General features: G+C 37.7%; 1 protein-coding gene across 4 annotated transcripts in view; it reads right to left on the reverse strand.

Moving 5' to 3' along the window:
* The window catches only part of dmxl2 (Dmx-like 2), a 50,855-nt gene extending 39,707 nt beyond the window's left edge, over positions 1 to 11,148 (reverse strand). For all 4 annotated transcript variants that reach the window (XM_088334302.1, XM_088334301.1, XM_088334300.1 and 1 more), the window contains exon 1: positions 10,760 to 11,148. In XM_088334302.1, the coding sequence (XP_088190428.1) occupies positions 10,760 to 10,846 (87 nt within the window). In that variant the 5' untranslated portion in view covers positions 10,847 to 11,148. The remainder of the gene's footprint in view (positions 1 to 10,759) is intronic.
* Between the last annotated feature and the right edge of the window lie 515 nt (positions 11,149 to 11,663).

Below are 11,663 nucleotides of genomic sequence, written 5' to 3' on the forward strand. Positions count from 1 at the left end.
TTCAAAAATAACACACACCACAAGTGTTTGATTAATACTTTGTGCTAACAACATCAATTTCATGTTTGGTTTCAATTCTACTCAAGATATTTCAATCTCCATCATAATTTGCAACAAATGTTGAACGTTTACTTTTGAGGAACAGGAATTCTAAAGATTTAGAGATATTGTCATCTGGGGCGTATCTAAATAATTCATCAATTTCCAAAATAGTTTCAATTTGGATAACTAATTAGTTGTTGAATAATAAAATAGTAGTTGCACCCCTAAACATAATTTATAATACAGTTCCAACACAATTCTATCAGACTGTTCACAATCATGACAGAAACCACATGCATTGTTATTAAACATCTTACAAAATACAATAATAAAGCAGGGCAAAAAAGGCATAACGTAAGGATATACTGACATTTCATACAAAGCATGTTATTTTTAATGCCAAATCAATGTATATAGGTTTAAATTGAAACTGTAAACAGCAAGGTAGAATGCCATCTGAGCACAGCAGTGCCTGTGTCTTTCATTATTCAGTAGAACAGGAGGAGAAGCAGGGAACCACTGAGTCACACAATAGGGAAGCTTCACAGTCACCACTCGTAAACAAACGAATAATAGCGGTTATGGCCATGGTGGTTGAAGCATGACATCTTTAAGCACACTGTATGTGAGACACAAGTAAACGCAAAATTGCAGTCTGTATATACCTTGTCCCCAGTCGCATCTGCTGCAGCACATTATGACTGGGAATTAAAACGCGGTCACCGTCATGCGCTGTCTGGGGCTGCTGGGTACGCGGTGGAGAGTCCCTTTAAACTCTCTATGAAAGCAAATTCCACCTACCACTACTCTGAGCCAGACATGTAAACATGAGTACAACCGTCATAAACGGGAGTCTCTCATCACCTCTTTGTTCATTGGGTTTGTGTTTCCTAACACACAACAAGTCGCTCAGGAAGTCGCTCAGGAAAGGTCAACAAAGAGAAACTGTTAACTAGCTGAAAGAACATAATACGGATGTGCATTGTTAAAATAAAACATTGGAAACATTTTAAATCTCATTGACAAAAACAGTCCAGTTGTTTTGCACGGTACAGCTCCAACACCAGCGGTGTAAAAATAGACCTCTTATCATCTATGGTATCAAATTTAATGCTGACTACATGCAGAGACGATCAGCATTACTGGACGGCGGAAGGACAGTGTTCATCCATTTTCAACTTTCAAACATTACCCCGATTTTAGCTAACCTGCATTGGCTCTCTGTTAGCTTAGGATGTGGTTTTAAGGTTCTGTTGGTAATAAACAAAATCATACATGGACTTGCTCCCTCATATCTTTCAGATTTAATTTCCCCCTATGTTCCGGTCCGGAGACTTCGTTCTGAAAACGCTGGTCTACTCGTGATACCAAGAGCCCAGAAGAGTTCCGCAGGTTCGAGAGCGTTCTCCATCCGGGCACCGGTGCTCTGAGATCCGATCTGCAACCTCAGTGGAAATGTTTAAATCTAAGCTTAAAACATACTTCTGCTCTATAGCATATGAATAACCTATTTTCTTGTTGACAATATCTGTGTATTATTTGTTATTGCAACATCCATTGCAGCCTGGTCATCCTGGAAGGGGGATTAACACATGTGCGGTCCCTTCTCAAGGTTTCTTCATTTTCCTCATGTTGAGGTTTTTGAGTTTTTCCTTGCCCTCATGTAGGTTTTAGATCAGGGAATGGTGTAATAATAGTCTGTAAAAATGTCTGTGGTTTGCAATAACCTGTGCAGCCCTTTGAGACTCTTTGTGATTAAGGGCTATACAAATAAACATGACTTGACTTAAATGCATTTTACAGATGTTTACATTCTTCTGGATTTGAAACCTTTGTACTGTCAATAGTAGGGATGTACTGGATATTGGGAATTCTAAAAATATTCATGCATTTCATAGAATCCATATGCAAAGGAATTCCTTTGGAGTTTGAGATTTTATATATATATATATATATATATATATATATATATATATATATATATATATACATACAGTCTATACCAGCAATTTCAGTTAATTACAACTAATGGCAGAAATACACGTGATATTTGAGAGATGACAGGAAAATTACATAAATATTTAGTAGACCCTCTTCAGATAATAACAGCCAAATGCTTCATATAGCTAGTGATGAGGGCCCAGATTCTGGTTAGAAGTGTTTTTTACCATTCTTCTTTACAAAACATCCCCAGGTCAGTCAGGTGTAATAGTTTCCAAACATTGACAGCTCGCTCTAAATCATACCAGAGATCATGAACAACATCCAGGTCTGAAGACATAGATGGCCATTCCAAAACATTGTACTTGTTCCTCTGCATGATTGACTTAGTACACTGGTGTCAAACAGGCGGCCCGCGGGCCAGATCAGGCCCGCTAAGGGATTGAATCCGGCCCGCGAGACGATACTCAGAGAAGCGCAAGAGAAAAACAAGCTGCAGGTTGAAATATGTCAACTTGATGTTGCCAAAGCCAGGTGCCTCTTGCAAAGACACCGTACTTGTATTTATTTATTGCTCTCTCTCTGTCTCTCTCTATCTTTTCCACCCCTTTTCTCCCACTCTCTGTCTCTTTCACTCTCTGTCTCTCTTTTTCTCTTCCTTTGTTGCTCTTTGTTTCTTTCTCTCTCTGTGTCTTTTTAACTTCTTTTGCTCTAACTTCCTTTTTTCCTTTTCTTTCTTCTCTCTTTCTCTCTTCCTAGCCTTTGCGCTTTCTTTTCTCTTTTCTCTCCCTGTCTTTCTATTTCTCTTTGGATTTCTTTATTCCTCTCCCTTTCTTTTCCCCTTCTCTCATGACTTTTTATCTTTTGTTTCTCACACTCCCTCCCTCTCTTTTTCTTTCTTTGTCCCACCCTCTCTACTTTTCCCTCCCTCTATCTCTTATTTCTTTATCTCTCTTTTTCTTTCTCTTTAATCTACTAGTCTGGCCCCCAACAGAATGTTTGTTTTATCGTGTGGCCTCCGAGTTAAAATGAGTTTGACACCCCTGACTTAGTGGAATTTGTGCGGTGTTTAAGTTGTTGTTCATAAGTGTCTGCGTATACTTCCTGGAGTCCATGTAACCTTCAACCTGAACAAGATTGCCAGCACCTCCATTGGCCACACAGCTTCAAAGCATGGTGCCAGCACGAAATTTAGCTGTGGGTAGAGTGTTTGCCTTGTTATGACCATGGAAATGAAATAAGGAGCTGTTGTTTGCATATAAATCCATACAAAATAACACAGTGAAGTTGTAGTTATTGATTGATTCCAATTCTTCAATTTGTCAGTGAACTTTAGTAATCATGATAAACATTACCTTTGAAATCACACGTTTGTAAAATTATGAAATCACAAGTTTGAAATGACAAAATTAAAATGTATAGCAACAAACTTGAGTGAATGTGTCAATCTGAGAGTTTCCCATGGTTACAGAAGAAAAGGTTTCGCCATGTTCAATTTGGAGAAATTTCAAATCAAATGTGATTTTGCACTCGATTCCATTCTTACAACCTGGAGGACATTGTGGGGTTTTTAGAAAACATTAAAGTTGCACATCTCCCTGTCTGAAAAAGGCACATTTTAAAGTTGACTATGATAAACATAAACCTTAAGTGTGTATTATTTTACCCAAAGATGTTGCTGTATGAAATGAATGCTAAAAGGCACAAGACACAATACAAATTATGGAGACTATAAGTGACCAAAATGCACCATTTGACTTCTCATTGTTGAATGAATATGCCCGCACACCCATTGATGGAGGTGCCCACATTTTAAGAACCACTGGCCTAAAGGAAGCTAAAAGCAGTTTTCTATATCGTCAAAATACCCTCTGAAGTAAAAACGTAGTGTCCTATAATAATTTCCGCCCCTCGGTGCAATTCATGCAGCCAGATTATTTTTAAAATCACAATTTTGACTGTTTTTCTTACAAAGTTCGTAAAAGTCTTGTACTTTTATTTGTTGATCCTGTAAATCGGGTCTGTTCTTCTGTTTAGTAGTAGTTCTTCGGAGTATTTAATAAATTTATATATATATATATATATATATATATATATATATATATATAAATAAAGGTTTATATAAAGGTTTTGACTAACGTATGACCTTTTTGGAATGCAACCTCCGCAAAAAACAAAGGATTACTGTATTTTTTTTTACCATTAGAAAACACTAAACAATACATATAATCCCTTTTACAGAGGAATGCTGCTGTTCTTTAGGACAAAGTGTCTTTTTTAAACAACAGTGACAATATTGTCCTGCACTGACTGGCAGTAAAAATAGATAAGAGAAAGAGAATGAGGTATCACTTTTGTGTTTCATCTTGCCGATGTCTCCTATTCCCAGAGCCTAACTCAATCATGCAGCTGCTGCCAACATTTGCCTGCACCATTTGTTTTTGTGGTTGAAAGCATGAATTGAAAATATTTTGAATCCCATAGTAAACATTTTCATCTAGAAGAGAACTCTTCAGTATTAAGACAGAATTCCTGATTGTACTTTGAACCTCCTAAACCTTTAGTTAAGATGTGTAGGCCCTTTTACATTCCATAGCATTGCTTCCACAAACAGCAATACGGGAAGACTACTGTGTAAATACTGTATAAGACAACACTTCACTGCTTTCTTCAACCATTTCCTGCAAGGTCAATTTCAACCGTAAAATTGCTAGAGCAATAGTAGTTTGCTCACCAAAATACATAAGTGAGCTTCATCAAAAAAGGTCTGAGGTTTTCAAATTTAGATTTGAACCACCCTAATTCTGTTACACTTTCCACCATAGCCTTGAACAATTCTTTGAAATTATTCACGGCTCTGTCTTCAGTCCTATATTGCTGCTGCCCATGGCTGTAAAGCTGGCTTCTGTCAGCTCCAACAGGTCAGGTCTGGTGATTTATGAGTGAAGATGCTTCCTCAGGGATGTTATCCCCAGGAGCTTTTGAAAGCTTTGAGCACATTTGTCAAACTACTGTCCCATCACATGATTTTATATGGCCCACGAGACAAAGATGAGAGAAGCAAAAGAGAAAAATGAGTAAAAAAACACTTGCCGTTTTCAATATGTCCACTGGATGTCGCCAAAGACAGGTGAGACTAGCAAAGCACTCGCATTAGCTGTATATGGTGACGTCCATTATTCAACCACAGAACATTGAGTAAACCCAAACACGTTGTCTAAGACCATAGGGAATACCAAATAAAAAAATAGCACTTGGGTGTCTTTGCAGACATTTTAGAAAGTTTTAGCTCTTTTCTATAATAAATATGAAATCTAACAGTGAAGTTCCCAAATTTAGGTAAACATTTTTATAATTCATCACTAAAAATTCCATTATCTACACTAAACTTAATTTCATCATGCAATAAAATGTCATGAATTTATATTTTCACTTGCCATTTTGTTTAAATTTTACATGTACCAGTAGTAATTTTCACCCTGCTAGAATGTGCTCAATTGCCCCCCAAAAAGACTACAATTCCATAAAGGCCATTTACAGGAAGGCAGAAGTTCAACAGTGGAAAAAGAGGTCAGCTACAACATTATCTCCTCTTACTTTTTATTTTATTTAAAATGTGTTGCACATAAGAGGCAATCTTAACGTTTTACCCTGTGATGGCAAATTATGTATAAAAATATTGTCTACAATTTAATATATTACATTTGAATATTAAAGTTTTGTTAGTCTGTTGAAAGTTTACTAGCTAAAAGTTAATTAGCTAAAGAGCTACAGCTAGATGAGCCAAAAAAAAATAATCCACCTGTTCGGTTCATAATAATTTGAAAGGTTGGATTGGGGAAATAAAGTCGGGGAGTGATGGTGATAATAATATTAATAATAACTTGATATAGTATAGATGTATGTGATAATGAACAAAACATTTACAAAAGAAATGTTGGTAAAATGTTTGTTAGGAAATGGCAGGGTGGAAAACATTTAGAGACAAACAAGCTGTAATTTTAACTGTATCCATCCCTGAGCTTGTCAACTATGTATTTCTTAGTGTTAAACATAATCATGTTGAAATACATTTATAAAAATGTGAAACATAGAAAAATGTTTCTAGAATCATGACACCAACTTGTAGCTACATACTAAGAATGGTTCAGTTAAAATGTCCACACACCCCGTATAAGTGAGTGATAGGAATTTAGACATTCATGAATGGTTTCAGATTTTGTTTGTGTCAAAATTGCATTGCGTCAAAGAATCAAAAATGTCCTCTATGCATTATTCCTAAGGTATTCAAAACTTTTTAAGCAGGACAAACCAATTTGATAACTTACTTGATTGACATGTATCCGATTAGCAAGTCTTGGCAGACATTTTAGCCTAGCATTTAAGTTCCAAGCGCTTTAACCATAAGTTTAAAGGGTGTCTTTTTTGGACTAAAATTTCCTTTCTTTTTTTTTCCAAAGTGTAGGATCTCCATAGTCGTTTGGAGGGATCCTGCTCCAAGTTTAACATACAAGCCACAAATCATAATTGATCAATTAATTCCCCCACACAGTGTACAGGCAAACATTTAAGGGGACATGACACTTTAAAATATGCATTACAAGTAACATTACATTACGCAAAAATGGGAAAGAAAAAAGCTTGATCAGAGAGAGAACTTGGTATTTTACCCCAACAATGTAATGGATGTATTATTAAAACACCAGTAGGAGGTACTTGTTTGGGAAAATATATATAGATTTCAAAGGGAATCCAGTGCATCAATAAAAAAGGTTCAGAAACATTGTTCTAGGGGTCTGGCTCAAGAGCCCCCGGGGTGGTCAGTGATGGAAAACCAGCACAGACATGTGGGCCTCAAGGCATCCTTCACAACTTTTACTTGAGTGTGAGAAGTACGTTGCTTCCAAAATATGAGCCTCAGAACAAAGCTTGCTTTCATGCACTCACAGCATCCATCAGACATCTAGATAAGGCCAGAAGAGATTAAGGCCTCTAAATGCCATTAAAAAGAAACCACTGCAAACTTTAGCAAGCAACTTACTTTTGGAACAAAATGCAAACACTTTTGAGAAGAACACTAATTTACAGGAAAACCTTCAAATAAGCCTGCACTGCAGCATGTACAACATAATGTCAAAAGAAAGACGACGCATCAGGTTTATAGTGATGCATTTTCACAAGGGGTTGCCCCGCACACTTGAGGAATAAATGGTGAGGTCTTGAGCAAATGATAGTTTACCAGATCTTTGAATGGGTGAATTCATCACCGATTTCCCCCAATAATTTACTCTACTTAACAGCTGAACAAAGTACCATTGCTTCAAGGGAAGGTGTGTAATATTTAGTGCCTACCAATAGTGGTACACACATTTTCTTATTTCAGTATAAAAAATCATTTATTTGAGTCCATGAACTATCATACCAATGTGGATTTCTATAGGAATAAAAAGAAATTTGAATATCTTTTACATGGGGGAATCCCTACATGGAAGTCACTGTTCATGTTTTTCTGGCATCTTTCTGCTATGCTGTAGTCTCGGCACTGGTTTTTGTTTAAATTAGACAATCCAGTAGTCAGATATTACACACTGTGGCTTTAATTGCGTGTCCTTCATGTTAATTTAAAAAAAAAAACTTAATTTGAGGCATACCCATTTATAAATTATTAGCCACTGCGGTAAAATCAAATATGTGTCTTACTAGGCAAAATGCAATAGTGGTTGCTTGTCTTGTTCTTGACTGCATAATTTCTGAAATTGACAATACTCTGGGCTACAACATCACAATTGGATCAGAAGTGAAAATGTATCGGGATATCCTGATACAATTGAATACAAGTGGCAACAGAAACAGCAATCATTTCTAAAATGCTGGGACATCTATTTGTTGTAGAACAATATAGAGTGGTACCTCTTCTTAGGAGTTGTATTTGTTCAAGGATCGCGCCCATAGCTTGAATTGATGGTGTAACAAGGACATGTTTCCAATATGAAATAATTAAAAACAAATTGGCCCAATTTACACCTACTAAAAGCATCAAAATGAACAGCTATAAAACAAATATTCCTGCTCACTGAAAACACATTTAAATAGTAAATAAACATAAAAATATACAGATATAAGATGAATAAGATGACAGAACGAAATAAAACGCGAGTTTATTATGAGCACCGTAACGAATGTGTGCGCGTGATGCAAAGCAGGGGGGCTGGGATTGCATGAAGTCATGGAGATTGCATCCATGTCGACTTATCACTTTCTCTTCTATTTTATATAGATTTTGATAATTATACATGGTAAACTCCGTATAAAAAAATTTAGACAGGGGGGGGGGCGGTGATCTCAGTTTGCCTGTTTTGGCTTTAATCCTGATTGTCTTGGTCGATGGTAGCAAACAACATCATCTTTAATCTGTCTTGTGAGTATAGAAGTGCTATCTTGAGTGTGTAAGGTTTATTATTGCTTAATAAGGAGGATTTGTAATCATATGGCGAGCAATTGGCAGAGGTCAACAGGGATAACATCGAGAGGCCGTGGATAATATGTTAGCACTTACTGAACACTTCAAATTACTCTAACTGTAAATGAATGTACACAAAAGAAATTACAGAACAATTTTTTAATTTTGCCGGTAGTAGTTTACATGTGCAAGCTGTAACACGCTGATCTTGGCGGTGAGCGTTCAAGACCGGTCTCTAGTGGTAGCCTCTGGGACTTATCATGAACTGGATTTTCATTCCAATCGCCAGGTAGATTCTTGTTAAAAAAACAACAACTCGGAAACCAAATTATCTTGTATTGAGAGGTACCTCTGTAACTCCAATAGGGCTGCGACTAACGATTATTTTAATAATCAATGAATCTGTAGATTTTTTTTTTTCTATTAATCCAAACTACATAAAGATTACGATTTTCCCTTGAATGAATAGCTTCTGGGGTGGCACAATGGCTTTTCAATGCTGTGCAAGAATATTGGACCATAAAGTTCTGGATTTCTGCTCTGTGAAGGACAACTGTTGAATATTCGTTGCTTACTTATTTTCTATACTAATAACAGGGATTTATATTAAAATATATCTTCAATTATTTAGCATCATGGTTTTTTTTTTTTAACTGTTTGTATTTTTATACCTAGTATTATGCACAATTCCAATGGCTTTCCTCTATATCCATCCATCCATCCATCCTGCTTATCTGGGTTTTGGTAGCGGGGGCAGCAGCCTTGACAGGGAAGCCCAGACGTTCCTATCCCCGGCCACTTCCTCCAGCTCATCCGACGTTATCCCGAGGCATTCCCAGGCCAGCCTAGAGACATAGTCTCTCCAGCGTGTCCTGGGTCGCCCAAAGGGCTTTCCTCTATAATCCTATGTATAATCTTATATGTATTTCCCCAAATCTCTATACAATAAATTAAGTAAGGCCATTTTAACATTATTTCCAATGAAGGGTTTATTTCGGCATATAAATATGTATTTGTTTACTTATAAATGCAATGTATACATCTAATTGTACATTTAATGTTTTACTATACACCACATTTAGTTGAATTTCAGTATCTGAAAAGTGCTACATAAATTAAATTGGATTTGTCTCTAAATGATCTCGTGCAAAATACGATCTAAGGGTGCTCTCTTCCAGGTACTACAAACATGCACTCTTATTTGCATTGAATAGATGTGCCGAGAAATTCATAGATCGATTATCTAAGTCATTGCAAATGTTTTTAATTGTCAACTTTAATCGATTCGTTGTTGCAGCCCTCAACTACAACAATTTTGTATGTCTCTCCCTTGTACGCAAAATACCTGGGGCTAATATGGTCTTTTCAACTAAGACAGGAACAGATTATTCTGTGAAATGCGAAGTGGGGGCCTACGATGCATCTGTCACTGATGACAAAACAAAAGCGGCTTTGGACACAATAACGACTAATTGAGATTCGACCAGCACATAGCGATCCCTTCCTATTTGTTGTTTAGTGGAAGGTGTGTGTGCGTGTGTGTGTGTCTGAGTAATTGCAGATATTCACAGACACAAACGGAAATCCCTGTTAACATGCACTGACAGCAGATTAAGGAATCACCCCCTGCATTATTCTTGCACAAGGCCCCTTTATTTATCCGGAAAAAAAAATATTTTATGCCCGTTTATTAACGTGCTCCAAATTTGCTACCGTTTTCAAGAGTCTAAGTCCTCCAGCTCATGTGTCCATATAAGGCTGTCTACGTCATGGCTTCTGCTGTATTGGCAGTGAGTGAGCTCATAATGATCAGCGAGGAGGATTTAACACCAAATGGTTGCGACTTGGGAGCTAAGCCATTCTTCCACAACCAAATGTTCTCATGGCCCCTACCTCAACACATTGCCCCTTCCTAAAAATAAGCACAATCGACCAGCATTTGACAGTTCTGATAACGGATGCACGAAAGGATCCCCTTGCGGTAATTGTAACGTGACAGGATGCCGCTAAAGGTCATTGTGTAACTAATGGTAAATTCGGTGCATGAATAACGGAGGTAAAAAAGGTTGGGTGTGGATAAGTGTAATTGAAGGTGTTTTTCAAAACAGACTGTAGACAAACAGGAGAACTCTGGAGTGCGTGGGATTCTAGCGGTGCGGCAGTTTGCTAGCTTCTTAACCGGTTAGCTGATAGCTTTAGCTATAGCTAGCTAGTTCGCCCCCATCCAGCTGGTACAAGGCTAGCTAGCTAGCTAACCAATCACTCAGCTTGCCACTAGTTAGCATCAAACCAAATCATATCCTCATAGAAACTCACCGTAAAAGAAACGTCATTCACGCTCCCCACCGAGTAGCAGCAATCCCCCGGGTTCACGGCTCCCGTCAGCACCTGATGGAGATGCATATTTCTGCCTTCCTTTTTAGTAGCAGCAAATGCCGTTTTTTAATTATTTAGAGCAAGTCCACCCTTTCGGTTTCTCCTTCGAGCAGCAACTTGGGACTCCATCAGTAAACGATGTGGTCGTCTACGGCCTCGCAACCTTGTCGTGCTCGGAAACGAAGCTCCGAGGAAGGATTTGTTTACTGGCCGTGTGGAGTTATTTCACAGGACCGCATTTAAGCAAGTAAAAACGGTTATCCGTCTCTTCTCGCTGTCCACACCATCCCCGCGATGAATCGTCAAGGCCAAGGCATCTGAGGCTCTGCGGCGAGCGAGCCTGTCTGACATGCGCGTTCACGCCGTTGCCTAGCCACTAGGGGAGGGTGATACTGGTAATATTGGTATTGATCCGCTGAAGTAAATACCTAATAGTATCGTCAACTGGGTTACTGCTACTTTTTTTGCCTGTAAACTCATCATTATTGAATAATTGAACTCTTCCCCCTGGAGAGACTATTAATTATGATATAAACCACCAAAAATTGTATATTTCCTATAAAGGCATGAAAAGCTCTCACATTTAGGAGAAATTCAAAAAAGGTAACCTACGTGAATTGTATAGCTTTGCGGAGAAAATGTTTTGAGGTGGTGCGTTTGAGTAATAAATAAGTGTAGTTCGCAAGGCTGGAGTACTATATGTATTCGTGTGTAACTTGCATTCGATTTTATCTCATGATCACAATATTTCCATTCAGGGTACTACACACGAATGTTAGAGACCGAAGAAAACAACAAAAAAAGTCTCCCTGAAAGACACAAATAAACACAAAAGAGCACGACG

This window comes from Urocampus carinirostris, chromosome 4, assembly GCF_059441175.1.
Source record: "Urocampus carinirostris isolate Australia breed hairy pipefish chromosome 4, RoL_Ucar_1.0, whole genome shotgun sequence".
Classification (NCBI taxonomy): Eukaryota; Metazoa; Chordata; class Actinopteri; order Syngnathiformes; family Syngnathidae; genus Urocampus; species Urocampus carinirostris.